General features: G+C 34.3%; 4 protein-coding genes across 4 annotated transcripts; 2 read left to right on the forward strand and 2 right to left on the reverse strand.

Moving 5' to 3' along the window:
- Positions 1-2,460: 2,460 nt before the first annotated feature.
- On the forward strand, positions 2,461-7,074 carry LOC132185699 (large ribosomal subunit protein bL19cy-like). The gene is made up of 6 exons (XM_059599474.1): positions 2,461-2,768; positions 3,942-4,110; positions 5,221-5,475; positions 5,567-5,653; positions 5,756-5,889; positions 6,697-7,074. The coding sequence occupies exons 2-6, from the start codon at positions 3,946-3,948 to the stop codon at positions 6,800-6,802; spliced, it is 747 nt and encodes a 248-aa protein (XP_059455457.1). The 5' UTR covers positions 2,461-2,768; positions 3,942-3,945; the 3' UTR covers positions 6,803-7,074.
- Positions 7,075-9,362: 2,288 nt separating this feature from the next.
- LOC132183928 (probable indole-3-pyruvate monooxygenase YUCCA10) lies at positions 9,363-10,960 on the reverse strand. The gene is made up of 4 exons (XM_059597398.1): positions 10,349-10,960; positions 9,864-10,097; positions 9,621-9,743; positions 9,363-9,539 (listed from the first exon to the last, which is right to left on the reverse strand). The coding sequence occupies exons 1-4, from the start codon at positions 10,958-10,960 to the stop codon at positions 9,363-9,365; spliced, it is 1,146 nt and encodes a 381-aa protein (XP_059453381.1).
- Positions 10,961-18,569: 7,609 nt separating this feature from the next.
- On the forward strand, positions 18,570-22,096 carry LOC132184559 (lysine histidine transporter-like 8). Its single transcript, XM_059598239.1, has 5 exons — positions 18,570-19,083; positions 20,022-20,155; positions 20,406-20,833; positions 20,961-21,092; positions 21,452-22,096. The coding sequence occupies exons 1-5, from the start codon at positions 18,698-18,700 to the stop codon at positions 21,935-21,937; spliced, it is 1,566 nt and encodes a 521-aa protein (XP_059454222.1). The 5' UTR covers positions 18,570-18,697; the 3' UTR covers positions 21,938-22,096.
- Positions 22,097-24,497: 2,401 nt separating this feature from the next.
- Positions 24,498-25,955, reverse strand: LOC132184514 (dof zinc finger protein DOF3.4-like). Its single transcript, XM_059598173.1, has one exon. It carries the CDS (start codon positions 25,731-25,733, stop codon positions 25,044-25,046), a length of 690 nt encoding a protein of 229 aa, XP_059454156.1. The 5' UTR covers positions 25,734-25,955; the 3' UTR covers positions 24,498-25,043.
- Between the last annotated feature and the right edge of the window lie 1,265 nt (positions 25,956-27,220).

Here is a 27,220-nt window from a genome sequence, read left to right on the forward strand (position 1 = left end):
ATTTGGAAATGATTTTCTATTTAATTAATTATCCTCTTATATGGAAAAGTTTATGGGATCCATCAGGGAATTAAATTAATAATGCATACTGAAATTACAGTACTACTCTTATTATATTCTTCATTATAATAAGTAAAACTGAAAAAATTATTTTGGTTGTTAAATCTTATTTTGACATGCATGGTTTTATGATTATTTACGTGCAAAAATGCTTGGATTACTATAACATTTACTTTAAAGCTATTTTACAAAATGATGTGTTAGTTTATGAACTGTGAATGGCTGGCGTTTATAAATGATAAATCCATTCATAACTTTTACTATTTAACTATGGATTGACACATCAGTTTGTAAATGACTTTATACAAGAATTGTAGTACACCTAGCACGGTTCACGATTCATTTACCTTATATGCAAAAACAAAACCCTTCTAATTGTTGACAAACCCCAAGTATAAATTCAAATTGCTCTTGATAAAGAAGATTATACTGTTACCATTTATAAAGGGCGAAGGGAAGTTAGTGATTTTAATTAAAATCTGGTACTTTTTTTTTTTTTTTGGGAATTCCAAATTTGGCACTTTTGTCTATAGAGATTAGGGATTGGGATCCTCTATGATTTTAAAAAATAATAAAAATAAATAAATAGTAGATTCTTAAATTACGCAATTTTGATTATTTTTAGGCATCAAAACGCTTGAAAAATGCAATATATTAAAAATGTGATATGTTAGTACTGTTGAGAATTGAGTATATTTTCATTATGTTCTTGTTTTTGATGTTGTAAAAAATTTTAAGCCAAAAATAGTTTTTTTTTTTTTAAAAAAAAATTTTATGTAGAAGAAGCATCTCTACAAAAGTGAAAAATAAGCATTTCGAGATAAATTTTTTTTTTGATTATCTCGATAACATACAACCTTTTTAATATGTAGTATTTTGCAAGCGTTTTGATGCTTAAAAAATGCCTTAATTAAGTAATTTGATAATTTATAATTTTAAAGAAATTGTAAGAAATCCTGATATATAATTTTATATATGCATGTTTTTCCTTTTTATTTATATTTCGTTAACACTAATTTTTATTTATATTTATATTGGTTCTGTAACACAAGGTGTTTTGGCCAAATTAAGAAACTGTCACCATGACTTCCGCCTTAGGGGAAAAAGTAGCCGTAGACATTGTTTTTGGGTGTGGTCATAACAATACCAGGACTATCTCTGACAATTCGATGGGAAACATTGGATTATGAAGATGGAATATATCCTTTGTTATTCAAATAGCTTCCACCTTTGAGAATCAATATTAGTGTTGGAGATAAATATTTGCCCTATGAATCTTCAGGAAATGTTTTTCTTGATTGATCAGGAACTCCGGAAATGTATGTGCCACAAGATCTTTACAATCGCTTGGTAGAACAAGTGAAGCAGCAGATTCCGTTGGATCCCATTGTGGGTGACGAAGATTTGGGGACAGAGCTTTGCTATAGAAGTGAAAAGAATCTAGACGGACCAATATATAGACCCACTAGAACATGGGTTTTGCTTCATATATACATTCATCATGGCTGTTGTCCTTCACAAACAAGTTGAAGCCCATCATATTCGACACACAAAACTATAACATTCAACGTTTGACCGACAGAAATAAAAAGAATGCTCACATTTAGCCCATATTTAGTGAGGGAGAGGATTGAAATTCAATAATTCATTTCATGTGATTATTCATTTGCTATGTTACTAAAAATTGGCTAAACGTGGACATTATACTACACTGATGCATTTTTTTTTTTTAATAACATGTGAAACGCAAATACGTTTTTAATTAAATTTATTCCAACTTTATCATTGCTGTTAAAAAAACATATGCATTTCACATGTTCAAGAGATACATGTCACTTTTATAGGGTTGGTTGAAATTAATTTTTTCAACTCAGTTTGGAGGAAAACTTTGTCCATAACATCCTATGTGATCTTTTTTTTTTTTTTATTTGGTATTTTTTTAAAAATAGTCTTTTTTTTTTTAAAAAAAAAAGAAAAGTCATTATTCTGAATAAAAATACAATTTTTTTTTTTTAAATACTGAATAAAAAATGGATCACATATGATGTTATTACTTCAGAATTTTATTTATTTATTTTTAAATGATCGCATTAGAAAAAAGTTGGACTAAAGTAGAGGCTAGAAGTTGTGTCTATATCATTTATCTTTGAATAAAATAAATAAAGTCCCTTGCAGATGGGCTTTGGTTTAGTATGTATATGGTGTAACAGAAACACCGTAAACTTGCCTTGTTTGATCTAATCCGACGAATAATATTAAATTTTGAAAACGTATATATATGAGCTAAGGATCATATTTAACAAGCACACAAGATTTAAGTAGAGACAGCCACATTTTGGTAAAAACGTAAAACGAATCAAACCCTTAATATTTAAAATTTAATTATTTTTCCATATACAACGGTTGCAAATTAGAGAACCCAAATTTAACCTAAATCTATCGTCTCTGATCTCTCCATTCTCTCGACTCTCCTCTCTGTCTCCACCATCCTCCTCGCCTCCTTTCTCTGTTGTCGCTCCCACCACTCCCCCAGTGCCCCCAACAGCAACCACCACCACCACCGCAGCAACCACACACCTCGACGCCTGGCTGAAGCTGAACGGCTCGTGCCCGGTTTCCAGGAACTTGCCGCTGCAAACCCCGGTGTCCACGCCGCTCTCGGAGGTCATTTCACTCTCGCAGTACACCGCGGATCGGAGGCGGAGGAGGTGATAAGATTTGTGGGTTTTTCTTTTCTTTTTGGGTTTTTTTTTTCTCCGTTTCTTCTTGGGTGGTGGGTGGTTTGGGGTTTTGCCGTTTGATGTGTTTGTTTGGTTGCCCAGAAAAACGTGTAAATATTTTTGGATAGATAGGTATTTTCTGTTTTTTACTGAATTATGGTTTGTGTTTGATGAAATTAGAGCAGAAAAAGTATCTTCGTCTTATTAAACAGATGGGTGTTGGTCTTTCTCATAATATTGAATTCTAGGATTGAATCATTTTTGCCAAATGCATGTACATATACATCCCAAAATTAATCGAGCTTGAGCTCGAGCTCGACCAAAATAGACGACCTCGAGCTCGAACAGGGTTCCAACCCTATCGAGCCGAGCTCGAGCAACATTTCTAGGCTCGTGTCGAGCTCGAGCTCGGCCTCAAAGTAAATGAGTCGAGCCCGGACAAGGCAAGCTCGCCCAAGCTCGGCTTGTTTACACCCCTAACTGGGATGCCACGGTCTATCACCCGTGGAGACAAAAAATGGATCTTAAATTTGGAAATCAGCTTAAAACAGAGGAAAAGTTGTTGCAGTGGATCACTTGGGAGATGAGAGTTAGGATTAGGGCTCAAGGAAGGTTCAACAGGACACAAGAAAATTTAGAGCTTTGTAAAAGTTGGGGAATCTCTAAAAATATACTTTGCTGCAGTCTGCGGAATGAATGTAGTTGCTGTAATATTGAAATTGTATTGTATTGGTTTGGTTGTGTTTCTCTTGGTTGGGAGATGTTCTGTTCTTTGGTTGGGATATAGAGCCAAGAAGCATCTTTACTCATCTTTGAGGTTCAAAGTTGCATCTATGATTATTGTTAGTCAATTTGTATATTTTAATTAAACATAATTCTTAGTTTAATTTTTTCAATTATTTTATATTAATATTTTTATATTGTGAATAAAATTGTATTTTATAGGTTAACATAATTAAATGAAAATATAAAAATATTTGTGATTTTCCATTCAAGCGCCAAACACTGAAAAATGTTTTCCGCAAAAAACATTTTCCTGAAAAATGACTTCCCTGAAATCATTTACGGCAGAAAACATTTTACGTCGAAACAAACGGAGCCTAAATCTTTTTTTCTTTTTTCATTTAACGAATTCAGATTTCGTAGCTTTTTTGTTTTCAGAAATATGCAAGCTTTACGGGGGAGCATCCGGTTGGTCCGGAGACAAAGCATTGGCAGCTTAAGTAGCGTCGATTCGAAATCAAATATTTCTCGCTCTGCTGCTGCCAAGTTTCATGGGAGCTCTATTGGGTCCCTCACCAAGTTTTCGTATCAGCCTGCGGTCTCATATGTATGTATCTGACTTTGTATGGTTCTCGATTTTTTTTTTTTTTTTTTTTTGTTCTTTTCAAATTTGTGTGCTCATTAGTGTTATGAAGGTACTGCTTATACTGTTTGAAGATTGCAGCATGAGAATTGGGCTAATCAAATTGTAATGCTTTATTGATCGAGAAAATTGGTGAATAGGTTGTCATTGTAGGTATAAATCCGTCTCAGTAGTTATAATGCCTTATCTGGTCTGGGGGTTTCTGTGGAAACTTAGTAGGTACTTCTTTGTGTGGTTTTTGATCACCATGGTGTAAACAATTTTTGTGAATTTGTCATAAAAACATTTTTGTGTGACTGAACCTTCTTGACTTTTGTATGTATAATGGCATTAGGCAATTTTGTTTGACTAGAATCGTCTATGATTACGAGTACATTTTGTAAAATGTAGCCTAACATATAGACTTTTTAAACAACATTATGCTGTGCTTCTCTGTTCCTTCTGTTTTTTGTATTTTTCTTAAGCAGATACACATGTCAAAAGTTTCTTAGGTCTTGATCATGTGAGCTGCTCAATCTCACAAGATCTGTGAAAGCTTGCACTGGGCATGCTATTTTATTGGTTAATAAGATGAGCTTTATGTATTGGATCATAAAGCGGAAGTCACCAATCTTTCCACTGGTGGAATTGAGATGCAATATGCAGCTATATTGTAGCTGGTATTAAATGGTCATTATGTGAAGATTTATTGTTTGGCTTTTTGATGCAATATTGAGATACTTCAGGCAAGTAAATGATGATTTTGCTATTGTGGTTCCTGAAGTTTTTCAGAGTTGTATTCCCGGGTTATTTACCTTCTACTACTCTTTGACTTCAATTTTTCTTTCTTGGGTAAGTAAGTAAATAAAATCTATAGAATTGATGCCAACAGCCTGTAAGCTTTATGTGTTCCATACACTGACTTATGAAATTTCAGTTTTTATTTTATTTTTTTCTATTCATTATGAAATTTCAGTTGAGTCATAACACTTAGATCTTTATGTTGTTGAATATTCATTTGAAGAGCATTAGGATTTATGGTTTTCTCTCAAATCAAGATATATTTATATGATGTGTGTGAAATTATTGTATCAGACAAGAATCGGCTCCCAAGCAGAGACATCAACAGCATCTAATAATGGTATACCATTGGTATCAGTGGCATGCAGAAGTTCAAGGCCGGATTTGTTTCAACAGGCAGCAGTGATGCCTCCTTTCATTCGCAGGTGCTTTTCAACGGCTGAAAATATTGTTGAATCGGCTTCACAGGATTCTTCTGCGTGTGTCGCTGATGTAGCTCCCCGCATCAAATTTAAGAGGCTCGATAAAACTGCCAAGCACATAATGCAGGCATGTATCTTGACATTGGTATTATTATAGGAAATTAACAATAACTGCTTCTTTTCATCATTTTGATGGTGTTTGGTATTGTGCTTCACAGATTCTAGATAAGGAAGCTGTAGAAGAAGTGAGGGCAGAGAGAAAAATGCCTGATATAAAGCCTGGTTATATTGTGCAACTCAAAGTGGTATGACAAGTTATTTTTAAGGGGATGTTGTCCATATTATGTTGGTCACAGATGAGGGGTTTGTGAATGAAATTAATTGTTTATGATCCTTCATATGAACAGGAAGTGCCTGAGAACAAGCGACGTGTTTCAATTCTGAAAGGCATTGTTATAGCAAGACGTAATGCTGGTTTAAATAGTACATTTAGATTAAGGAGGCTGGTAGCTGGGGTTGGAGTTGAATCGCTCTTCCCACTGTAAGTATTTTGGAGTTCCTTTTTTTTTTTTTTTTTTTTTTTTTTCTTTTCTGGGGCTAAACGTGTCCATCCAAAATGGATTGGATTTTCTGTTTTGAACTAGAAAAGATGCTTTCTGTGTTTTTGCTGGGGCCTAGCACTAACAATTAGACACAACTCAACTCGTGATAAAAGGATTTGTTGGTTACGTAACATTCCGCAGAAGCATCGTCTTCATTCATTCAACATTAGATAGTGCAAACAGCCATTTTTAGATGCATAATTCGCCGTTGAATAGGTCTTGATATCCTGTAGAGAAGAGTATCTATGCATATATTTTTAGCTTAGGAAGAAACTGTAAAAGAACTGATTTGTAATTGATCTTCTAATAAATGGACATGCAAGAAAAGATTGGCGGTGCTTATCTTTCAACTAATCTGATGTGAATATGAGCATATGTAGTTCTGTTGTGACAAATGGATTCACATGCACTTGTTCTAAAAAAAAGAGAGATGAAAGAAAATTTATTAGTTTATTATCTAAATGATCCATTATTGGCTTGGCTCTGATGCCAACCCTTTGTGGAATCATTATTAAGTTGCACAAAAGCCTTAGCCCAAATGCTGAAATTGTAAGGTCTTACCTGCTTCTGAGTGTTCTGAGAAGAAACATTTGGTTATTTGGTGTATTTGCTGAGCTATATCTCTTGCTTGTTCTACCTTTGTTTTTGGTCCCCCTTTTTAACTGAAGTTGTCACATGTACATGGTTGTTACCTCATGATTTGTTTTATGTCGATAATGGCCAAAGAATTGGGAAATGCATGACAGGTATTCACCTAACATAAAGGAGATAAAGGTGCTGGACAAGAAGAAAGTGAGGAGGGCCAAGCTTTACTATCTCAGGGACAAAATGAACGCGCTTAAGAAGCAATAGCGGCTTACGCTTTTTGGAAGGAGGCGGTCGACATTTTGGAAGAGTTTTAGATCAAGGAGGACTGCTGCATTTCTGCATGAGAGGTATCTGTGAGCTTGCCCAGGAGCTGGCAGTTGAGGTGAATGAGGTGGAGCGTCAAAGCTTAATTAATTTGTTCATTTCACATTTCAGATTCTATGTGCATAATTTGGAAGTCAAAAGTGCAACATAATTTGACCCCAGTAGAGCAGGAAAAAGGTTGATAGAATACCTAATCACCTCTTTTGTGATCAGTGATCGTTTTCTTTCCTTTAATAATTAGTTTTTGTTTAAATTTGTGAGGAAAATTTTAAATATGGGAATAATAGCCTAAGCAAGGGAGATAGAATAGCACAAAATTAGACACATATCGTATGTGACATACACCCACCACTCTAAAAAAAGAAGCTAATTCCCTAACTTGATTATAGGAAATATTAATACGTGAATTGTTGAGATTACAAGCAACCATTTCTAATCAATTTATTAACAGGTAGACAATTTTTTTTTTTTCAGTGTCAGACACGTCTGCCAAAAATAACGTGTAACGTTTCAAACATGCACAAAATATATGTTTATTGCACTCTAATTTATATTGGTCCACCATTATTAAATTCATATGATTTTTTTTTTCCCATTTAAACTCGACTTCTTTTTTAAATATGGCTTTTATCTCACTCAATCGCTCTGTCCATGTGGATTTAGATCTACCAGCATTTCTGTGATTTAAAGCTTTCTCGGTCGGTACCTTTAAATGATTAATTTTGATTTATTTATAGACCACTTTATGCGGAATCCCAAATATTCTTCATAAATTATCTTTTATTTCTTCTTATTTTGAGTTCCGTCCTGTTTGGAAGTGAATTTTTCACTTAACTAAATCTTAAATTCAAAGAATTGAATAATTAAGTTAATTAGTTATAATTTGTTGAACTGCTCTCCTTTTCTGCTTTGGCCGGTTTTGTTTATGGGACAAAGTTTTTTTTTTTTTTTTTTTTTTTTTTTTAATTTAATCTATTAAACTAACATATGTTATTATACCAAATTATGGAGATCTCAAAAGTGTGTATTTTTATTAATTTGACCTTCTAAAAAAAATCATAACTAAAAATCATGATTTGGAGCGCATCACGTCCCCACAAATGGCGCCAAACTGTTAGAACAATTTTATGTCTTAAATTTTATGTCTAACTGTTTTCGATATGGCATTCCTGATCTTCAATACGTCATTCGCGTTTGCATTCCCACAGTCGCTACAAAATAATAAGAGTGATTTGCTGGCATTTATGCCGGGCAAACTCAACAATCACAATAATTCAATTTAAGGACTAATTGAGCATTATTTCGTATTCTATGGTATGAGAATTAGAGATTCTAAGAGAGTATGAGAAGATCCTTTGTACCGGGCCTATTTATAGGCTAAAGAGTTGAGGTAGACTTTGACTAGTTCTTCTTATTTTAGTTGATTTGACCCAGATTATTCCAATAAAACATCACTTGAATTGTATCTCCTACTATTCAATTAATAGCCACGTGGGCTTGTTATTGACCCTAAAGCCTAAAATCTGATGAGTTTGTAATATAATTTTATTCCCGACATGTAGTAATTATGTACCAAGCAAGAAGGACTGATTGCTTACCAAAATCTGAAAAAAAAAAAAAAAAAAAAAGAGTGACAAGCTATTGACTATTTAATGACGGAAGTGCAAACGATCGATCAGCTACATATAATTATTCGAATCAAAGGATGTCAAACAGGCTAAGAAATATTAAATAATATAATGAAGGTCTAATTATGAATCCAATGGTGAGGTTAGTAACTAATTACCAAAAAAAGAAAAAAAAAGTTATAATTTATGGAAGTGCTCTCGTTTTCTGCTTCGGTTGGCAATGCATCGGGATTGGGCTGAATTTTAGCATTGACGCACCCCAAGGCCCAATTACCCCACCACTCCAATGAAAAAAGGAAAGAAAGAAAATTGGAAAACAGCACTTTACTAGCTCGCTTTCAACAACTGCCCACTTTAATTCACTATTTAATTATTACTATTATTTATTTTTAAATTTGAAATATTTAATTAAAATTCATAAATTGTGGAGTAAAGGTTAAAATTCATATCATTAATTCAATCTAATAAAAACCATGAATTTAATATTTAATTAGTATATAACATTTCTTTTTTACGTGTGAGACCAAATAAACGCATGAACTATTTTAATTTAAATTGGAGATAAACTGAAAATAATAGCATTAACAAAAAATCATGATGTATCATCGCGCGGGCCAAACAAGGGCTCTTTTATCTTCGGCATGAAGTAACTAAACAAAAAAATAAATGGAAGGTAAAATGCAAAACATCATTTCTCCCTAAGAATAGGGGGAGGAGGAATAATTATATTCATCACCCCCGGTCCCCTACAATCACTTAAACGCCTATATGGTGTAAATACTCAATAAAAAAACTAATCTCCATACACTAGATATTATATATGGAGAGCCATGCGACATAGGTATTGTCCGGGGAGAGGCATCAAAAAAGCTCTAATTTTTGCCACTTGTGAACTTGTTAATGTCATTGGCTATGGCCTGTGCGTCCATTGATACACCGAAGAGTCCTCTCCTTGACAATCCAGCACAATATAACCCCTTCTCTCCCTTCCAATGCTCCGGGAAACTATTCTTTGGCATTCCTTCACCATTGAGAGCATACTTATAGTCCTGCACAACACTGATTAAGCTTAGCTTTGTCTCCCATTGTAAATTTACAAAAAGAAGAAAAAAGAAAGCAAGAATATATACCTTCAACCATTTATTAGCGGCGCTTCTATAGCCGGTTGCAAAAACAATTGCATCAAACTTTTTTTCAGTGCCATTTTTGAACACTACATTGTTCTTGTTGATGCTCGAAATGTCCGAGACAACCTATCAATATTGTGTCATGTGTCATGAGTTGTCATGTCAATTTATAAGGAGTTATAAGAAAAGTTGTAGTATCTAAATCATTTTCTTTTGAAAATTGTTGAAAGGAAATCAGAGTTATACCTCTATCTCTCCGTCTTGGATCTTTTTGATGGTTCCAACATCAATAACAGGAGATCTTCCTGTTGCTGTTTTGTTGGCGAACGGGCCTCTCTTTGGTTTACAGATCCCATACTTGGTAAGATCACCATATTCGAGTCTTGCAAGCATTGTGATTATAGCATCCACCATGTAAACCGGGAGATATTTCAACAAAGACATTCCCCGGTGAACCAATTCTTTGGTCAGCACATGAAGCTACAATCACATCCACATCAATTGTTAGAATTGACTATATGCATGCATGTGACATGTGACATGTATCATGCATGTGATGCTATTAATTATTCCCATGCAAATATATTAGACCCAAACAATCGGGATTCCTTGCATTTGGTTGTTCAAATTGACTGCAATTCGAGCTACCATCTATCTGACTAAGTTTTAAACTATTCGAATAGACATATCTCATAAATAGAAAAAAAGTGAGAATAATATTAATTAATTACCGGACTTCTAATAACGATTGAAGTGCGAGCTCCATGGTCTACGAGGTCATAGGCAATCTCCATACCAGAATTTCCACATCCAACGACCAAAACATCCTTAGACTTATATTTTGAACCCGATTTGTAAAGATTGGAATGGAGAATATCTCCTGGAAAACTATCCAACCCAGGGAGAGAAGGAATAAAACCCTCACAGTTCTCACCAGTAGCCACCACCAAGAACTCTGCACTGTAAACTTCCATACTTCCTTCTAAGGTGTTGTTAGCTTCAATCCGCCATTTCTTTGCAGCTTCGTCGAAAAATGCGGATTCAACAGAACGATGGTAACGAGGGTTTATCTTAAACTCCGAGACATACCCATCTACGTAGCGAAGAAAATATTGTTTGGGCATGAAGGTTGGTGCGTCGGGAGGCAGAGTCTTGTGGGGTAAAAAACAGAATTCTTTTGCTAAATGGAGACCCAATCGATCGTAAGTTCTTTTCTTCCAAAGAGAAGCATAACAATCCTCTCTTTCTAGAATCACATAGGGAATGGAGTGTTGAGTTAGGCATCCCGCCATTGCCAACCCTGAAGGCCCGGCTCCTACGATCAACACGACTGCGTTTTCCATCTACCTCTGCAACTTCAAAATATTATTCCTTTCTTTCCCTTAATTGAGGAATCATCAAAATGCATGTTTGCTTTTGTAATGGGTGGTAGGTTTCAAGCCATTAATGACAGAAAATCCTTGAGTTGCTTCCCCAGATTCTATGCGCTCTGGGTTTCCATAGTTGTAGATTATTCAATGGTTACAACTTACATGCCCATAATTAAGGTAAGTTGAACTGCATGCTATAATTTGGAAATGATTTTCTTTTTAATTAATTATCCTCTTATATGGAAAAGTTTATGGGATTCATCAGGGAATTAAATTAATAATGCATACTGAAATTACAGTACAGCTCTAGCTTATTATATTCTTCATTATAATCAGTAAAACTGAAAAAATTATTTTGGTTGTTAAATCTTATTTTGACATGCATGGCTTTATGATTATTTACCCGCAAAAATGCTTGGATTACTATAACATTTACTTTAAAGCTATTTTACAAAATGTTGTGTTAGTTTATGAATGGTGAATGGTTGGCGTTTATAAATGATAAATCCATTCATAACTTTTACTATTTAACTATGGATTGACACACCATCAGTATGTAAAATTACTTTATATTAAGAATTGTAATATACCTAACATGATTCATTTACTTTATATGCAAAAACAAAAACCTTCTAATTGTTGAAAAACCCTAATTATAAATTCAAATTGCTCTTGATAAAGAAGATTATACGGTTACCATTTATAGAGGGCGAAGGGAAGTTAGTGATTTTAATTAAAAATCTGGTACTTTTTTTTTTTTTTTTGGAATTCCAAATCTGGCACTTTTGTCTCTAGAGACTAGGGACTAGGATCCTCTACATTTTTTTTTTTTTTTTTAAATAGATTCTCAAATTACGCAATTTTGATTATTTTTAGGCATCAAAACGCTTGAAAAATGCAATATATTAAAAATGTGATATGTTATTATTGTTGAGAATTGAGTATATTTTCATTATGTTCTTGTTCTCGATGTTATAAAAAAGTTTAAGCCAAAAATTGTCTTTTTATTTTATGGAGAAAAAGCATCTCTACAAAAGTGAAAAATAAACATTTTGAGATAATTTTTTTTTTTAATTATTTTGATGACATACAACTTTTTTAATATGTGGCATTTTGAAAGTGTTTTGATGCTTAAAAAAAAGCTTTAATTAAGTAATTTGAGAATCTATAATTTTAAAGAAATTGTAAGAAATGCTGTATAATTTTATATATGCATGTCTTTTCTTTTTATTTATATTTCGTTAGCACTAATTTTTATTTATATTTATATTGGTTCTGTAACACAAGGTCTTTTGGCCAAATTAAGAAACTGTCGCCAGGACTTCCACCTTAGGGGAAAAAGTAGCCGTAGACATTGTTTTTGCGTGTGATCAAAACAATACCAGGACTATCTCCTATTGCTTTACGCCATTTCGTACCGATCCTATGATTCCAAGCAAGATGAGTTTTGGCAATTGTTGAGGAGAAAATATGCCCAAGTATATTTTCGTGGGTCCCCCTGTTTGTATTTATTTACCCCTTATTTATATTTATTTATCAATATGCCATTGTCCGCTCACAAGGTCCCACGTCCCTTCTCTCTAGGAGACACTTCTCTCTCCCCTTTCATATATGTCATTTCACACACAAATTGTTGAGTGTTTGAGGCATATTACAATTGTGTATTTTAATTTAGAGATGCTAATTTAAGTATCGGAAAGTCTTCGGTTTCAGCTAAAGACCCTTTGACCGTGCTCTTATTTTGCACGAACTCTATTGACGTTTTTAAGAAGAAAAATCAATAAATATCGCTAGCAAACAGTAATGTGGACCAAAAATTGCACCAACAGTTTGGCGCTATCTGTGAGAAACGATGGTTTCTCATTTCTTATAAATCGTGACTGTTAAGCATAGCGTCCACTGGTTACTTACCCAGCTCAAAAGTTTCCGAAGGCAGTGTTCCCATCTCTAGTTACAGAACAAAAACCAAGAAATAGCGTTGGGAAACAATAATGTGGACCAAAAATTGCACCAACAGCAATGAAGTGAAGTTTCAACACCTTTAATATATACAAAGACACCATCGCTAGTTTGTATTTTGTCACACTAAAAGGAATTAGTGTTGGAGATAAATATTTGCCCTATGAATCTTCAGGAAATGTTTTTCTTGATTGATCAGGAGCTCCGGAAATGTATGTGCCACAAGATCTTTACAATCGCTTGGTAGAACAAGTGAAGCAGCAGATTCCGTTGGATCCCATGCACTGTGGATGACGAAGATTTGGGGACAGAGCTTTGCTATAGAAGTGATAAGAATCAAGACGGACCAATATATAGACCCACTAGAACATGGGTTTTGCTTCATATATACATTCATCATGGCTGTTGTCCTTCACAAACAAGTTGAAGCCCATCATATTCGACACACAAAACTATAACATTCAACGTTTGACCGACAGAAATAAAAAGAATAGGAGATTGTTTCATTTGGTGGTTTCAAAACGTTGGATTTAAGAATGATAATTTTAAAATATATATAATTAAGTATTTAATAAAATTGCAGTTTGGCATATAAAAAGGAGGATCAATTTTAAAGTTTAAGTTAAATTTTAATTAATCAGTATTTTTAATAATATTCAAAGCATTCTATGATCATATAGATTTTTAAATTTTCAATTATCAAGTTTAAGTTAAATTACTAGGACTTTTATACAATATTTATTATTTTTATGATAAAACTTAACCTAAAACAAATTATTAAATTTTACCGTCAGCGCTACCGTACAGTGAAAACATGAAGCAATTTGGCATTTTTCACCGTGGAGCGTGCATAGGCTGCTTTACCCAATAATCGCACTTGTCGCAGGTGGCAACCCATGCGAGACGAGTGCACGTGGTTGTGTCGAAAAAATCTGGACATTTTCTCCTTTGTATTTTTTTACTTTTTCAAACTAACCGCCGGGAGGAAATCGATAATGGTGGGACCAACTTCCGAACTTGTCACCCATACGTCATCTAAATCTTTACAACCAGTTAAAAAAAAAAAGAAGCTAAAAATCTTATGTAAAAAAATAAGATGATTTTTTTTAAAAAAAATAAAAATAAAAATTCACCTATGATGTTTTATCATTTTTTAATTATATCTTTAAATTTTAAAAAAAAATGTTAATTTAGTGTATGAATTTTTTACTTTTTTATTTTTATTTTTTCAATTTCAACATTCTATTAGAGTTTTTCGATAAATGCTAAAAACTATTTTCATATATTAGTTAACCAAATAAACATTAAGATATGGTTCTTATCATTAACACATTCTTAAAAACAATTACAGAGCTATTTTCAGAAACTAAAAAACACATCTCAATAATAAATGTATTATGTAATAATTTTTTTTTTCAAAATTCAGATCAGTTCTTCAAATTTTACGAAACAATTTTTCTTTTTCTTTTGAAGACAGATGCACAACATTATTTTCAAAAGTGACCCACCAAATTAATTCCAAACTTAAAACTTTAATTACCAATTGGATCCAAAACTTCCGGTGTTTTTCCCAAACTTTTTTTTTTTAAACAGAAATATGATGATTTTATTCATGAAAGATTACGAGTATAAAACTTTTATATAATAGAGCAAAAAGCTCTTACAGCATAAAGCTATGCAAAATTATAGCCACATGCTATGAGTCATGATGTTACAAAGTTATAAATACAATCAAAAATTCTTACAATCAAACGCTATCTATAACTTCAATATTCCGCTAACCCGGTAGAAATACAGTTAAAAAGCAAATATGCTTTGAGCATACTAGATCTAAGACATGGGTAGCCAAAGAGGGATGATAGGTACCAAACTTATTTGCCCAACTTAATACCAACTTTTGCATTGTTTTTTTATTTAAAAAAAAAAGTAATAAATGAAAAAAAATGTGTGAAGGAATAATATCTATTTTTTGTCTTTTTATTTGGTATTTTTTAAAAAATACAAAATGATATTTTTCTTCATAAAAATGGTCATTTTTTTTTTATTATTTTTAAAAAAATACCAAATAAAAGAATGACCGAAAAGAGATATTATTCCTTCACACATTTTTTTCATTTGCTATTTAGTTTTTTTTTTTTAATAAAAAAATAAGTCAAAAGTTGGACTTAAGTTGAGACTCTATCATTTTTCGTAACCAAATTTCCCAACAAAATTTATCTAAAATGGTTGCGAGAGATAATCCCTCACACCCAACTATCCAGGCCGTGAGAAATAACCCTTCATACCTAATTATTTCTCATTATTTATGAGATTTAAAGAGAAAAAACCTCGTATTCAAAACAAAAAACACAAAACAAACAGCCAACAAGCAACATTAGTCGGGGAGGAGATGAACTGCATAACATAGTAAAAGGTGAGTTGACGTATAGCAGAGATACCAAAGTTGCTGATATGTCGGAGAACACCTAAAAAAAGAAAAAGAAAAACCATTAAAATATAAAATCTCCCCCTCCCTTTCTCTTTCCCAAACTTTTTAGTTGCTTACATGATGGAGAATATTTTATATCAAAACCATTAAAATATAAAATCTTTTTCATCATTTGGGATCAAAGTTTACGATTTTTTATTTTATTCTGCTTTCTTTGGGGTTCAAAAGAAGAAAACAATTCTGCGGAGAGCTTGTTGTGTAATTGCGTAATCTTCCAATTAGAAAAGAAAAGTCAAACATGCAACCGCAAAAAGGAAAAGTAAAGTTAAAAAAACCTTCGCAATTATGAGAAAAGATCCAAAGAGATACATTATAATTTATATATTGTACCAGAATGCCTTTCATAATTACATACTGTATATTTTAATGGCATTAATTAAATAAATCTGAATATAAATTTGGGTCATGTAACCGAAAGATGTAAATAAACATAAAAAAATTAGGCAATTATGAGATAAGTTCAAATGTCTCAAATGGGTAGTTCAATCGGCTAAAAACTATGATTTATGAAGCGAAAATTATAAGTTCGAATATCTTCTCTTCTCTCTTGTGTGAACACGTTAGAATAAAAAATGAGATAAGTTCAAGAGATAAATAATATATAAAGTAAAATCTACGTAACCCCCTCAAACTACCACCTCAATGACAATATATCCCTCAAACTATTAATTATAATAATTTATCCTTCAAATTACCAAAATAATGACAATGTACCCCAAATTTTAACAAAATGATGAAATTATCCTTACTAAAATAAAAATAAAATACTAAAATTTAATTTAATTTTTTCAAAATTTTAATAGTATTTTTGTCTTATTAAAAATTCTATAACGGTAATTTTGTCATTTTCTTAGCATTGGGGGTACATTGTCATTGTTTTGATAGTTTGTGAGGTAAATTATTGTAATTGATAGTTTATGGATAGATTGTCATTAGAATAGTAGTTTTAAAGAATTAAATAGACTTTACCCTAATATATATATATTAAGGACATACTTTTCTTTTTCTGAGAGACTTAGTTTTCTTGCAAAATCCCTCAAAGAAATTTTTGTTTAGAAATGTGTTTTTGAACATGTAAAAAAACACATAAAAATCTTTTTAAAAACATTAGTAAACATTTTCTGAGAGACTTTAATTAAAATAGACAATAATTAATGAGAGACATTAATAATTAAGTGGGATATTTTAACAGTGAGTGGGTGATTGAGAATTACAGTACAGTGAGGGTGAATGGTGTTGCTTGGGCGGGTTTGAAGGGTGAAACCCGAAAATGGATTTGCACGCGAGCGAACATGGCAAGAGATAAATAATTTGGAGGTAGACGCGCCCATCATAACGCGCGTGCCAATTTTGCCCACACTCCCTCAGACAAAACGGAAACTCCTGGGACCCAACCTGAAATGATCGATCATTCATCTCAAAACACACTCTCATACGATACGATCTGATTGATTGACTCTTTTGGTCGTTTATCCACCTCGTCACGCTTATCCATCCCCACCGCAACCACTGATATTCCATTCCGTACACAACCACTCCCACCTCTTCCCACCCCTACATAATAAAATCCCATCATCAATTTTATATATATAAGGGTTTTTTAATTCGTTTTGAGAACTTAAACAGTGTTTAGGATTGTAAATAATAAATTTGATTATTTTGTTCGAATTATGAGGGGCAAAACTCTCCCTTATAACTCCATTTTCCTTATTTGAATAATAGCAATGATATAGACACAATTTGTAGCATTAACTTTGATCTAACTTCTCTATTATGTGGTCATTTTTTTAAAAAATAAAATAAAAAAATTTATGAAGTAATAACATCTGGGCAAAGTTTTCCTCCAATTAGGTTGGAAAAATTTTCTTCAACCTACTCTATAAAAGTGACATATATTTATTTTTTTAATAACATGTGAGATGCACATGAATTTTTAATAAAATTTATTCTAACTTTGTCATTGTTGTTAAAAAAAATATGTGTAACTCATATGTTCAAGGGATACATGTCACTTTTATAAAGTAAGTTGAAGAAAATTTTTCCAACTCAGTTTGATTGAACACTTTGTCTATAACATCCTATGTGGTCATTTTCTTATTTGGTATTTTTTTAAAAAATAAAATACCGAATAAAAAAATGAATGTTATTACTTCAATTTTTTTTTTTTTTTTTAAATGATCATATTAGAGAAAAGTTGGGCCAAAGTGGAGACGACAAGTTGTGTTTATATCATTATTCTTTGAATAAAATAAATAAAGTCCCTTGTTGATGGGCTTTGGTTTAGTTTGAATTATTTATGTTCTAATTAGTTCATTTGCAAGATTAAGCTGAGCTTGAACAAATTTTTTAAACAAGCCAAATTTTTTTAAAAATATTTTTTTTTTAAGAAAAAAAACACAATAATTAATTAAAAAAAAAACACACACACAATAATCAATCTAATAGCCTCATGACATAAAAGTTAAACGATGAACAAATTATTTAACTCGATGATAATTCGGTTCATATTTGAAAAAAACTAAACAAGCGGAGCGTTTTTGGACATTCAATAATATTCTGCACTGATAAACGAAAATCAATTGAACATCTTATTCTGGATAAGTGTAGCTCTCATACTCAAATCCTATTAGTTATCACAAAGATTTCCTCCGATCATAGTTTAAGGAATTTCCTCTATCCTTATTATCAAATTCCACAGGAATGGGTGGGTGGGGAGGCATCAATCAAAATCAAACAGACTCAACTTCCGTCCTATCTCCTGCCTAGTTTGACTAGTGGCGTTGGCGTCCAAATTGAACCCATCACCCATCGGCCATCAACCATTTGAATTTTCAGTAATTTATTATTTAAATTATTAACGCTAAATTGAATTATATTTACAGCTTAAATAAAATTGTTAAAATCTCTGTAATCCTTTCAAACGATAACGATGGGTCCACCGGGATAGATAATCATGGGTCAAAATCATAAATGTGCAAACTTTCATGGTTCCAGTTTTCACTGTCCCCACGCTCTGATTCGTAACTGACACTTCTTCCGACAAGCTGAAAAGCAACAAAATAAATAAAGTGAATTTTAGAAAAGAAAAATCTGCATTATTACACTTCTCGTACTCGAGTCTTTTTCGGACACATACATAGTACATACACACTTGTTGAGAGGGAGAGAGTGGAGTAGCAGAGCAAGAGGTAGAGGTTGGAGATAGATATAAACCCGGTTTGGGTTCACAAGCAGAGGCACACAGAGGGTTTTGGAAGCTGAGAATGGAGGAGAGGCCAGAGACAGAGTTGATATCGATACCGGCGACGCCGAGAGCGTCGACGCCGGAGATACAGACGCCGACGGGGCAGAGGTCGCCGAGGCCGGCGTCTAACAGGGAGGGGAAGACCTCGACGGCGTGGACTCCGACGTCGTTTATATCCCCTCGGTTTCTGAGCCCCATTGGGACGCCGATGAAGAGGGTGCTGATCAACATGAAGGGTTACTTGGAGGAGATGGGTCATCTCACGAAGCTCAACCCTCAGGACGCTTGGCTTCCCATCACCGAGTCTCGCAATGGGAACGCTCACTACGCTGCGTTTCACAACCTCAATGCCGGGGTTGGCTTCCAGGCCCTGGTTTTGCCCGTTGCCTTTGCCTTTCTCGGCTGGTATGTGTGTGAATTAATTAGATTGTGGGTTTAATCTGTTAATCTAGGTTGCTTGTACTTGTAGCATTGTGATTTCTGAAGTGCCTGCCATTGCACGTCTAACTGAGATACGCATTTATGAATTCTCAGTTCCTTCCCTAATGCCATTTTCTCTATCTTCTACTTCGTGCATTTATTTTCCAAAAAGGGTCTCTTAGACTCTTTCGGTGTCTTACTTTATACGCTTTACTTTGGATTTGTACCGTATATACAAGTTTCATTCCCATATAGTCAAATGTATCATTCCTTTAGTCACATGAATTTGACTAAAGGTACTGGGTAAGCTTTTTTTTCTTTTGTTAAAGTTCCTAATAGATTTAGTTTGAACAGAAGAAGAAGAAGAATGAAACATCCTTGAGGCAAGTCATTTCTGGGTCCTTTTATCATTTGCTTTTTCCACTAGTGAAATTATTCTAGAGAGGAAAAGGCATCTCTTGTACCGGGACCACCCATAATTGTGTTCCTCCTTTTGTGATTATAACAGAGGGCCCTTTATACTTGATTATTGCTTTTTCTTTTTCATAATATCCATTTCAAATCACTGTAAACAGTAAAGTATATCACTTTGCTAAGGTATATTGTGCAGCCTTTACTAGTATGCCTGTTTTTCTTCTATTTCTTCGAAATTAATTTGTTGATTTTTCTTTAACAAATAAATGGTTTTTCTTCAAATTTTGTTTGGCTACTGACCCCCTATTAGATTGGTGAGACCCATCTAAGTCAAAAGGGAGGATAACTAAGTGGAAGAAAAAAAAAAAAAAAAATTAGTAATTTGGCGAAAAAATTGCAGATAGCTTCTTGTTATGCATGAATGCATCTGAATAAGTGTTTGTCACGGTGCTCAAAGGAAGAAATATATCTCGATTTGACTTCGATTGCCTTCTTTAACATTTCCATAGGAGTTGGGGAATACTTTCTTTGACCATAGCCTACTGTTGGCAACTCTATACTCTCTGGATTCTAGTTCAGCTACATGAGGCAGTTCCAGGAAAGCGGTACAACAGATATGTGGAGCTTGCAGAAGCAGCATTTGGTGAGGATGCATTCCAACATAACATTTTTCTTTTGTTAAAAAGCTCAATGTCTAATTCCCATGATTCTGGAAGATGGTTACCATGATCTCTAAAACTAAATAGCAAGGAGTTGATGATGATTGTAACTTTCAAAATTATTTGGAACCAAGATCTTACTACATTTCTTAATGCATCTAAATTATAGTAATGGATATGAGAATGGTAATTAGTAGTTCTTTTCTTGCATTGATGTTGTTCTTCCTTGTGCAGGGGAAAGATTGGGTGTCTGGCTTGCTCTCTTCCCGACTGTTTATTTATCAGCCGGAACGGCAACAGCTTTGATTCTTATAGGAGGGGAGACCATGAAACTATTTTTTCAGATAGTTTGCGGGCCCCTCTGTTCATCGAATCCCCTTACAACAGTAGAGTGGTATCTGGTGTTTACTTCTCTATGCATTGTTCTATCTCAGCTCCCAAACCTCAATTCAATTGCTGGACTTTCTCTCATAGGGGCTGTAACAGCCATCACTTACTCCACCATGGTGTGGGTCCTCTCCGTAAGCCAACAAAGGCCACCACTAATATCATATGAACCCCTTTCATTGCCGTCCTTCAATGCTTCTCTCTTTTCAGTCTTGAATGCACTCGGAATTATAGCCTTTGCATTTAGGGGACACAATTTGGTTTTAGAGATCCAGGTATGCACATTGTGAGTTCTGAAGTGATAATGTTTACTCCTACTGTTGGGGCAACAACCAAAATCATTAGCTAAAGTTGTGTGTGTCAACTTGGTCATCTAATGGAGTTCATTTGGCCTCTTTTCAGGCAACTATGCCATCGACATTTAAGCACCCAGCTCATGTTCCTATGTGGAGAGGAGCCAAAGTTGCCTACTTCTTTATTGCCATGTGCTTGTTCCCTGTTTCCATTGGAGGCTATTGGGCTTACGGAAATCTTGTAAGTGTACTAACCGGCACTAGTCTTTGTTCTCATACATTCATAAAATCAATGATGATTTCCAAGTATCATTAGCAAATATCTTAAAAACTATGCATACAGTGTTTGTGCTTGTACATTTTCAAACTGATCAAAAAATTTGTTGACATTTTAGCAATGATGAAGATGCTAATTCATCCGTACTTGATCAATGACTTTATCCAAGATGTTTTTCCTTCCTATATATTTATAGTCAGATGGATACTAATTTATGCCACCAAATTCATCAGGCCTTTAGTTTTTGTAACATTTTTCAGAATCATTTACACATGGATTTCACTACATCATGCAGACATTATTAACACTGTTTCTTGTTTCAGATGCCTTCAGGAGGGATTCTTAATGCCTTGTATGCATTTCACAGTCACGACATTCCAAGAGGACTTCTTGCAATGACTTTTCTGCTAGTTGTGTTCAACTGTTTGAGCAGTTTCCAGATATACTCCATGCCTGTTTTTGACAGCTTCGAAGCCAGCTACACGAGCCGAACCAACCGCCCCTGCTCGATTTGGGTCAGGTCTGGTTTTCGTGTATTCTATGGATTTGTCAACTTCTTCATAGGAGTGGCACTCCCTTTCCTCTCCAGTCTTGCTGGTCTGTTGGGAGGACTCACACTTCCAGTCACATTTGCTTACCCTTGCTTCATGTGGGTTCTCATAAAGAAGCCTACAAAATACAGCTTCAATTGGTACTTCAACTGGATCCTTGGCTGGTTAGGAATTGCTTTTAGCTTGGCCTTTTCCATTGGAGGAATCTGGAGCATGGTTAACAATGGACTTAAGTTGAAATTCTTCAAGCCCAACTGAGATTTAGGCAAAGAAAGCTTAATGGGGGGGCTTTGGAGTTTTTCAGAGTTAATGTAATGTTGGAATTATATTATGTTGTTTTCTATACAGTAACTGTCATGTAAGAACCTCTTCCCTGTGGCTTATATATAGTAGTAAACTGTTGTCTTGTTGAATTCATTCTTAAGTCTCAAATCTTCCAATGTAATATTAGTCTTGATGCCCAATCCGGTTCCTTACTCTGCTGGCTTGACCTGATATATATCTAGTATAAAATAATGAAGAAATTGATGATCACCATATATATGCTGTATAGTCTAGTTCCTAGGTGTAGGGGGTGAGGCTTGGCCCTGTTCGAAAAAAGTGGATTCAACTCAAATTTGAATCTTAAATTTTAAAAACCGATGTAGTTATGGATGTTTTGAGCGTAGATTTTATGGATGGAAAGAGATAAACAAGTAAAATTTTGAATTTGCATAAAGGTAGCTTTTGTCTTAGACAGCACTTGAGTTGAAACTACAATTTGGACAACCTAGGTAGTTCTTTGTCATAATCCTTCAACTATGCTTTCAGCTTTAACCATGTCTTGGTGGCCTCTCAAATCCATCGCTTCTAGAAAAATAGGCTTGGACAAAAAAGTTAGATGGGGCAGTAAACAGAACATTCAACTCTGTAAATTTGAATAATCTGGGGCTGCCGTCTTCGTTGAAATCAAGTGTTTTGCTCCATCCTGTTTCGGAATAAGTGCGTGTTTGGTGGCATGGGGGACCAACATCACTTCATAAATCATGACTTCATCTCATGTGTTTGCCTTGCTTGCAGCGAAAAAGCCATTGAATATTATAAGTTAAAAAAGAAAGAGTAAACAGTAAAAATAAGAAGATGATTTGAGAAGAATGGATCATAGACAATAAAAAAAAAAAAAAAAAAGTATATATATATATATATATATATATATATATATATTAAAACACAACTTTTAACCTAAAAGCTTAAACTAACAAGGTTGAGTTTACTTAATAATTATTATTATTTTTATATTAATTTTGTCCATGTAAAATACAAGAGTCACATATGCACTTAGAATTGTAATTATTTCATCAAGCGGAACAAAATTCTCTCCAATTCATTTTGAATTGAAAAATATCTAGTTAATGACCAAGATGTCTCTAGAAAGATCTTGAGGTCATAAATAAGACATCTGTCATATTAATAAAAAAATAAAAAAATAGGCTTCAGCCAATCCAAACCGGCGCATAGCACTTATGGTAGTCCAGCCACCTTCGTCTTAAGTGGAAAAAGCTTTTAGAAGGCTGTTGGAAGTTAACACCAATGAACATGCATGCATAGTCATTGTGTATATAATAAGGCACAGGACGAACCATGACCACCCCTGTCACGTGGTCGGTGGCCTGTCAGCCATGGTTGCCTTTTTCTTGATGAAAACAAGCAACGTTGTCAACGAAGACTTGACCACTAGAAACCTTTGTTTAAGAAACTTCGCGCACCATTCCGAAAATGTAAAAAAATAATACATTATTACTCTTTTTCCTTTCTAAATGTTTTTTGGTAAGTCTATCCCTATGTAGGAGCAATCCTACTGCCACAAGGCTAGTAGTTTTACCGCATTTTGATCGAGTAATTTTAGGTAATTTACTTGTATTTTATTTATGTTTTATTAAGAATGATGTAATTATTAAAATTATTATTGAGCTTTTGATTAATTATTATTAAATTTTAATCAAAAAATAATTTTAATAGCTATATCATTCTTAGTAAGACACAAATAGACCACTTAAAATTACTTCAAACTATTTGCTAAAAAATTATTTTTTTTTTAAAAAAAAAAAAAAAAAAAAAAATTAATTACTGTCTTGTTCGAGGTTTTTACATTCAGCTATTTATTTTAAAAAGGATTTATACTTTTGCTCAAAAGGATGAATACTGCAAAGAAGTACAAGTGCTACCAAAATATTAATAAGATTTATGGTGATTGTGATGTTGACTAATTCTGAGTGCTGGATTCCAACGTGCTCCTTAGTACTTGCTTTAGCCCTATAAAAATAAATTGCTTTGAGACCCTTAACCACGGATCAATCTTTCTAATAGGAGAGAAATTAAATTTTTTTTAATCGTTAATCATGACCCTTCATTTTAAATTTAATGATTTATAAAATCATTTATATCTCCATAAAACAAAAATTAATATTTAATGCCTCAATTATACAAAAATAATTAACATTTTATTAACCATTAGAGTTAAAATAAAATACCACGATTAACAATTAACAATTGAAAATTTCAATTACGCCTAAATTGAAGAGGATCTCAATTCCTTAATCGCCGCCGTGGGTGGTGACATCGAACTTTAATGTAGTAACCATCAACCTAGTGAGATTAGTACATGCGAAGGAAACAGGGGTCATTGGACCGCCACCTTTGTTGCTAAATTACATTTGTTGCTCCTTAATAATTAAAATAAAACAATTGGTCTGCATATGTGAAATCAGGCGGGGGCTTATTTTTGAACTGCAAATGAACATGTCTAATTGATTAATCAGTGAACAAATTAGACATAATCAGAAGGCCAAAGCCTAGACATTCTCTCAATTCGTATTCCACAAATTGTTCTCCAACTGTTCGATATATTGCAATCAGAACCTCGAAATTTTTAGGAACTGGAAGCTCAGATTTCATGCATTACCCACACAGTCCTGCCAAACCAGTGAAAAAGAAGAAAAATAAAAAGAAGAAAGAGAACATTACATTGTAGTGCGACCAAAGGATTTTTTTTTTTTTTTTTTATTTCTCAAACTAGATACTGTGTAGTACTTAAAAGGAAAAATCCCCAAAAGATGTGCTTGTCCATTTTTTTTTTTCAAACGATTTGTCCAATACAGAAGTAAAAAGATTTACAGAGGCATCAAAGAAAAGCACCCTACCTGAAGTTGGATCGCTTTCAGCCTTTCAAACTCTAGTCATGTCTATGTAACCTATACCAGTCTATATCCACCAAACACTGACCCACAAAAGAAGGCAACTTTGACACAGAACTTCCAAAACCACCAAAACCAAAACCAAAACAGAGAGAGTAACCAAAAGCAGAGTGAGGATGGAAAAACCATCATCACTCCAAACCCTGGGATGGTGTTGAAATCGCAAGGTCCGTGGAAGCAAAGGAATCCCCACCATCAGCACCGCTCATCTGCCACGTGTCGTACCCTGAAGAAGCAACGGAAGGACCACCATTGCCTGCACCGCCAAAGTCACCGACTTCAGGGAATGTCCAGACGCCTCTGCCCAACCCGAACCCACCCATCTCGTCGAACCCGGGTATGGTCCCCAGTCCGTATCCACTCAGCCCCAAGAACCCCTGACCCTGCGAGCTCACCATGAAGTTGAAGCCTCCGCCCATCGCCCCATTCTCATTCAGACCCACATCATGCGAGACCATATCGCCGGGAGGCAAAACCGGAATGGGGTTGGAGGGTACGGCCTCGTTGGAAACAGTGGAGGAAGAGGAAGAGGACGAGGAAGACGAAGAATTAGTGGTAGCGCGAGTGCGCTTGGTGGTGGTGTTCTTGCGGGTGCCGCCACCGAAGGGCACGTTGCGAAGAGTGCCGCCCTGAGTCCAGTAGCGGCGGCAGGACTTGCAGAAGTGGCGGGGCTGGGAGAGATTGTAGTTGTTGTAGTAGCAGAACTTGGTGGAGAGGGAGTCGCAGCGCGGGCAAGGGAGGGGCTGGGTCTGCTGCGGGTGAGGGTGGCCCAGGCTTTGCTGCACCCTCACAGCCTTGGCCTCCGCTGTCTCAGATGGCATGTTTGTCTCTGGGGATTGGTAAAGAAAGGCGAGGAATGTGGAAGAAAAAGACAAAGGGTGGGTAGAGAGAAGACCCAAAGAATGAAAAAGGATGCACAAACAAAGGGCGAGGAGTTGTCTTGGAAGGAGTGGGTGGGCTTTTATATCCACACAGAGAGAGAGAGACAGCAGACAGCGTATGTGCAAAGTCTTAAAACGTGAAGAGAGGGTTATACGGTTACACGCAGGGTGTGAAATTTCGAGAGTCTTGTGCAGACACTGCAGAGTTCGACAGTCCGAGTCGTGGCTCGGCTGGTTGGCTTCTCTGCAGACTGAATAGTTTATATGGACTCTACAATATCAACAACTTTTAGCTTCAGCTTACTTGGCTAGCAAGTTAATATAATCCTACACTCGTTTAACTAATGCTATCATTTAAATATTCTTTAGTTATACTTGCTCCATAAAATAATAAGAGGGATTGCGTTTGAGAAATATAACTTTTGAAATATTTTTTGACAAAAGTTTTATTTTTAAACTTTTGTCAAAAGTCTGTTTTGGCTATTTTTAGGCTTTTTAAACCTTTAAAAGCGCTTTTAAATTTTTTTACCAAACAAATACTTTTTTTTCTAACGGACTTTTTGAGTATTAAATGCACTTTTAGACCCCTCAAATGCAATCTCAAGAAGAAAGATAAAGAGATAAAAAAAAAAAAAACTTAGTTTTTTTTCCCTAATATCAATTCAATGACTATATGTGCATATGACATGAAAAATTTGAACTTCAAATCACAACACCCTAAAAGAAAAGTGGTTTCCTTACAAGTCACCCGAGTGTCCATTAAGAGTAACTGAACCACTAATTGTTGTAAAAAAATATAGTTCGACCACTCTAATAGTAATAAAAAGTAATTGATATGGTATAAAAAAGTAAGAATATTTGAGTTGATTTTGAGATGAATTTTTTGAAATTTTAAGTCCATGTTCAGTCCACTCCTTTGCCTTATGCTGATGTAATACTGTAATTATTGCACCAAAGCTAAATACAATGTATAAACCCAACCGCACATAATCAAGGCCTTCCTAGTAAGGGTCAAAGAATGATGACCAATACACACTAATAGGTTGAATATGATATATATATTAGTAAAAGTTATAAAAATAGGTTGTAGATATCATAATTAATTATCAAACATGGACTCATTAACATGAATGACTAAAAAGTATTTTACCAAGATAATGAAAACTTTTGTTACTCGATTAAAAAATGGTCAAACAAGTTAAGTAAGATAACCTTTTCAACTCATTCTTCCATCTCCCCTCCGCAATGCAAGCTTAAAATGCGCATCAGATAATGCACAAACCTTACTTTCTTTCTTTCTTTTTTTTTTTTGTTTTTTTTAAGGAGGATAGAAATTTATTTTGTCTGAAACATGGCTGAGGATCCATAGTTGACAGGAGGTGGAATGGATGCAATGAATTTGATGATTTGGTAGTAAGCTAAAACAG

This window comes from Corylus avellana, chromosome ca6 (assembly GCF_901000735.1).
Source record: "Corylus avellana chromosome ca6, CavTom2PMs-1.0".
Taxonomy (NCBI): domain Eukaryota; kingdom Viridiplantae; phylum Streptophyta; class Magnoliopsida; order Fagales; family Betulaceae; genus Corylus; species Corylus avellana.